Source organism: Cyprinus carpio, chromosome A4 (assembly GCF_018340385.1).
Source record: "Cyprinus carpio isolate SPL01 chromosome A4, ASM1834038v1, whole genome shotgun sequence".
Classification (NCBI taxonomy): domain Eukaryota; kingdom Metazoa; phylum Chordata; class Actinopteri; order Cypriniformes; family Cyprinidae; genus Cyprinus; species Cyprinus carpio.
Window position 1 is genome coordinate 927845 of NC_056575.1, and position 5912 is coordinate 933756.

A 5912-nucleotide genomic window follows, 5' to 3' on the forward strand; every position below is an offset into this window, starting at 1 on the left:
AAACCATGGTAAATTTGTGTAGAGTGTTCTTTGTGTTAGCAAACAAAACTGATGGTGCTGTCATTCACCAAATAATTCATCAATAATCCATTTTTAACTCATATTTATATTTCTAAACTGTTTTTTGTGTCTGTACTCGGAGTTCTGACTGATTGACAGAAGAAGCGTCATGAATGAGCTCGTACCTGCCGCACCTGCCGCTCCGGATCAATCCATCCGATCAGCTCGATCAGTCCGGCGGGGCTCGGGGTTCGGTCGCGCCAGGGTTCCGCTTCCTTTGGGTTCGGTTCGGTTCGGTTCGGTTCGGTCAGCGGCGCTTCACATGATTCAGACCCGCGCGAGTTCAGCGCCTAACCGTCACTAACCGTCCCAGAACTGAACAAATGAGATTATTCCGCTGCGCTGTTCCAGCGTCTCCTGTTTGAATAAATTGTGATGTTAATTATGAGCCCTAAAAAAAAATAGAAGGCAAAAAGAAAAAAGATGGAGAGAGAGAAACAGATGCAGCTCTTCTCCGAGCTTCACACACACTGACTGACTGAAATACACAGTCAAACCTCTCTCTCTCTCTCTCTCACACACACACACACACACACACACACACACACACACACACACACTGACTGACTGAAATACACACAGTCAAACCCTCTCTCTCTCTCTCTCTCTCTCACACACACACACACACAACTACAATTCATTACATTACACTATAAGGCTACTTTTTTAAAAAAAAGAAAAGTATTTTATGCTCATCAATGCTGGATTTATTTGATAAAAAAAAAAAAAAACAGTAATCTTGCAAAATGTTATTACAATATAAAATAATGGTTTCTATTGTAATATCCTTTAAAATAAAATGTATTTCTGTGATGCAAAGCTGAATTTCCATTAGCCATTACTCCAGTATAAAGTGTCACATGATCCTTGAGAAATCATTCTAATATGCAGATTTATTATTAGAATTATCAATGTTGGCAACAGTTGTGCTACCAAATATTTTTTTCTAAACTACAATACTTTTTTCAGGATTCCTTGATGAATAAAAAGTTAAAAAGAACAGCATTTATTCAAAATATAAATCTTTTCTAACAATACAGATCTTTGCTATCACTTCTTATCAATTGAACACATCCCTGCTGAATAAAAGTTTTAATTTCTTTCAAAAAAAAAAAAAAAAGAATAAAAATGTACTGACCCCAAACTTTTGAATGGTAGTGTATATTGTTAGAAAAGGTTTCTATTTTAAATAAATGCTCTTCTTTTTAACTTTTTATTCATCAAAGAATCCTGAAAAAAAGTATCACAGGTTCCAAAAAAATCTGAAGCAGCACAACAGTTTAAACGCTGATAATAAATCAGAATATTATTATGATTTCTGAAGATCACGTGACACTGAAGACTGGAGTAATAATGCTGAAAATACAGCTGTAGATTTTAATGTATATTAAAATAGAAAAACGCTATTTTACATCACAATAATATTTCACAATATTACATTTTTCCCTGTATTTTTGATCAAATAAATGCAGCCTTGATGAGCAGAAGAAACTCTGGAAAAAACATTAAAAATCGTTCTGTTCCCAAACTTTTGACTGGTAGTGTATATAGCCTATATAAATCTCGGTTAAAATAACATTAAAGTAGTAATGTTCCATATAGGCTACCACTTTGCAAACATAATGTTATTTCTGAACGCTTTCAAACGTAGGTTACTAGACAACATTAGAAAACCGTCCGATTGACGAAAAAAAAACGTTCCATGAACAATGTATAAATAACAATTTTATTACGTTTTGAGAAGACTAATGAAGATCAGATAAATCTGAACCAATGTTCTATTAACGTTACTGGAAGAACGTTTGTTAATAACTTTGAACCGTGTTCTGTTATCTCAGATCATGGTAAATGTCCCAGAAGTGTTTTTGTGTGATGTGTATTATCCCTGTTCACATATTTAGCACACAATGATTGTCGGCGTTTATTCTTATACTAACAGTTTGGACATGAATGCAGTATCGTAGCTCGTGGCGATCATTCACAGTCACGGTGTTATTGAACACAGAATCACTGTTCGTGGCAGCAGCGCTGTATATTCCTGAACACACTGTTGTTGGGTGTTTTATCATCAGTCCCGCTGTTGATGAATGTTTGCGTGTGGCGCCATCCTGCGGACGCGTCTGGTTCTGCACGCGACTCGACGCTCATTTCCACTACACCAGTTTTTAAACACGAATAAAAGGACAGTTTTAACAGCCTCGTTTTATTTTGAATATTCATTAGTTAGCCGTTTAGCAATAGCAGCTCGTGAGCTATAAACAAACCACAATGAACACTAGCTTTAGCTTTCTAAAAGGACACACACACACACACACACACACACACACACTCATACACACACTCACACACACTCTCTCATATACACACACACACACACACACACACACACACTCTCTCTCTCATACATACATACACACACACTCTCTCATACACACACACACACACACACACACACACACACACTCTCTCATACACACACACACACACACACACACACACTCACACTCACACACACACACACACTCACATGCACACTCTCAAATGCACACACACACACACACACACACAATCTCTCTCTCATACACACACACAGACACACCACACACACTCTCTCTCTCATTCCACACACTCACCTCTCACATCACACACTCCTCACACACACACACACACACACACACACACACACACACACACACACACACTGTCTCTCTCATGCACACACACACACACACACACACACACACACACACACACACACACACACACACACACACACAAAATACAAAAACACACACACACACACAACACTCTCTCCCTCCACATACACACACACACACACACACACACACACACACACACACACACACACACACACACACACACACACACACTCACTCTCACACACACACACACAGTAAATAAACTCGGTACACACACCTGTGTCACTCAGTAAAATTTATTGTAGAATTGAATCACATTTTCACCAGCATTCTAATAATCCCACGTTTATACAAATCGCAACAGGTCTTCGTACAATATACTTACCAAAGAGAAAAAAGCTGCACCAACAATTTCTAGATCTGATTTGAAAAAAGAGCATCGTTTGTCATTAAAATGATTGTCACCGTGAAGTTTGCTGAAGTATAAGACTAAAAAACAGCGAGTAGGATGGGCTTTGACAGACTGAGAGCAGTGCAGTGCAGACCCTCCGTGATCTGGAGGTCACACAGAGGTCAGAGGTCAGACCGACCGAGGCATCTGCGGCTTTAGAAGTTCATGCTGTGGAGCGTCTCGGCTCAGCACTCCTCCTTCACGTAGATCTGCTCGTCTGTGTCTGACTCCAGGTGCTCCAGACGATCCGTCTGCCCGCTCATGATCTCGTCTGGGGTCTTCATGAACCTGCGGCGCACACACACACACACACACACACACACTCGTGTTAATGCGTGCCGGGTCGGTGAGCTCACGAATGACGAAAGCGACGGTCCTGACCTGAACAGCAGTCTCTGTCCCGGCTCCTTCCTGATGATGTTGAGTTTGTAGTAGTGTCTCAGCGCCCGCGACATCTTCTCATACGTCATGTTGGTCCTGTTCTGTGTGAGCAACACATCACAACACTAATGAGAACAGATCTCGACTCGTTTCAGATCAGGAAACATTACAGCGGAGTACAGAGCAGAGTTATTATCCTGAACTAAAAAAAATAATAATAATAATAATTAACTGAAATAAAATAAAACATTAAAAAAGCTAGTTGCCATGGCAACAACTCATTTTCTAAGTACTAAAACAGCTAAAACTAAAAACTTTAACTTTACTAATAATCTAGACATTAAAAAAGATAACAAAACTGACAAAAACATTACAAAAAAATTACTTAAATTCAACTAAAATTGAAATGAAAACTAATTAAAAATATTAACAAAAGCTATAATAGCACATAAATGATACCAAAATAAAAACGATATAGATAAAACTTCAATTGACTATAATCATGTCCATGTCTATTCCACAATTTAAGATTTTATTAATTTTGATGATTTTTTTTTAAAATGACTAATTCCTTATTATTTCTTTTCTATTTAATTTTTTACCATTTCTGTCAATTTTAATCCTTGATTAAATTTTTTATACTTCATTTTTAAATTTGCATTATTAAAGTTGACTTTAATTTTTATATATTCTAATGATTTAATTGGTCATTTTTAATATTTCATTACATTTTTAACATTTAATTTAATTGTATTTTTTTTATATTTAATATGTAATATTAAACTTAGTTTTATTTTAATTGTTTTATTTTAATAGTTAATATATTATTTTTAACATTTAATTATTTATTTACATTTGTAATTAAACTTTAATTTAAATTTATTTTACTTTTTACATTTTTATATTTACGCTAATGATTGATTTTCTTTTCAATTTTACATTTAATATTATTTATATATATTTATTTTTAAATTTGTAATATTAAACTTTATTTATTTTCTATCATTATTTCATTTTTAATATTTAATTTAATAGTTTTTAATATTTTGTTTTACATTTTTAATTGTTTAATTAAAATTGTAATTAATCTCCTCCTGACACTTTATTTAATTTTTTTACTTATTTTAATTTAATGATTTAATTTATTATTATAATTTTTTTTTTATTCAGACGTAAATCCAGCAGGCTTTCCTGATGTCTGGTACCTTATGGTTTCCCCACAGGCGGGCCAGGCCGTTGGGGTCCATGATGCGGAAGACTTTGGTATCGCGGTCCTCCCAGCGGATGTAGTTTTCGTAGCGACTGTCCGACAGCAGCTGATAGACGTAATCCCACAGGAGCCTGCAGTCTGACACGCGACACCACAGTCACAATCACAATCATCACTGACCAATCAGCAGAGAGGGGGCGGGGTCTCACCTGCGATGCGGCCCATGGGCGTGGCCTGCTCCTCAGGGGGCGACACAGGCATGATGATGTGGTTGCGGTAGTGGCGCTCGTCCTGCAGGGGGAGCTGATGAGCCGCGATGTTTAGGGCGTGTGAGGCGTAGTGAACAGCGCTGTGCTGTTGACCTTTGCCCTCGCGACCGTTTTCCTGAGGCGTGCCGCGGCCGTGCCTGAAATCGCCCGGCGTGTGCCCGCGGCCCGGACTCATCAGCGGGTGCATGATGGCGCTGGGCATGAGCTGGATGACGCGTGGCGGAGCCGCCTCCTCCTGACACGGGCTGCCGGGCCGCGGGGGGTCTCGGGGAAGCACGCAGTGCCCGTTAGCCGCGGCCGGAGACACAGACAGCGGGTACACGTCCTCCGGCAGGTGGTGGTTGCTGTCAGGCAGCTGTGAGGACGCCTGCAGGAGGTCCTCGGCCGAGCGCAACGGCACGGGCAGGTGATGGGGCGACCGCGAGCGATGGCGCAGCTCGATGGTGGGCGGCTGCAGGGAATGACTGTCTGTGCCACGCGACGTCCGGCGTACCGTTTCTGAGAGAGAGAATTAACATCACATTTAATATGAACAACTGATTTCAATATACACCACTGTTCAGGATTATTACAGTCAAACTAAAACCAAAAAAAAATAAAAAATGTAGTTACTTGAAATAAAATAAATACAGCATAAGATCCCACCCTCCCTGCAAATCAGTCTCCAAAGCCACGCCTCCTCCAGAACACATGACCGGTGAGAAAACATTACAGTACAGAGCGCATGATATTACAGTAATAACGCCTTCTGTTGGTGCACAGAGGTATGCAAATACATATGTTGACAGGCAGGTAGGACAGCCTATCACAGCCTTCGGAACGAGGAATATAATTAGTCGAACATTTAATGGTCCTATGCCGATAGAAACACATTTAGAGCA

The 5912-nt window shown here is 39.3% G+C and overlaps 1 protein-coding gene across 4 annotated transcripts in view; it reads right to left on the reverse strand.

The window, feature by feature from the left end:
• Positions 1–3000: 3000 nt before the first annotated feature.
• The window catches only part of LOC122139457 (transcription factor ETV6-like), a 20029-nt gene continuing 17117 nt past the window's right edge, over positions 3001–5912 (reverse strand). For all 4 annotated transcript variants that reach the window (XM_042737340.1, XM_042737332.1, XM_042737346.1 and 1 more), the window contains 4 exons: positions 4972–5529; positions 4758–4900; positions 3553–3653; positions 3001–3459 (listed from right to left, as the gene is read on the reverse strand). In XM_042737340.1, the coding sequence (XP_042593274.1) occupies positions 3357–3459; positions 3553–3653; positions 4758–4900; positions 4972–5529 (905 nt within the window). In that variant the 3' untranslated portion in view covers positions 3001–3356. The remainder of the gene's footprint in view (positions 3460–3552; positions 3654–4757; positions 4901–4971; positions 5530–5912) is intronic.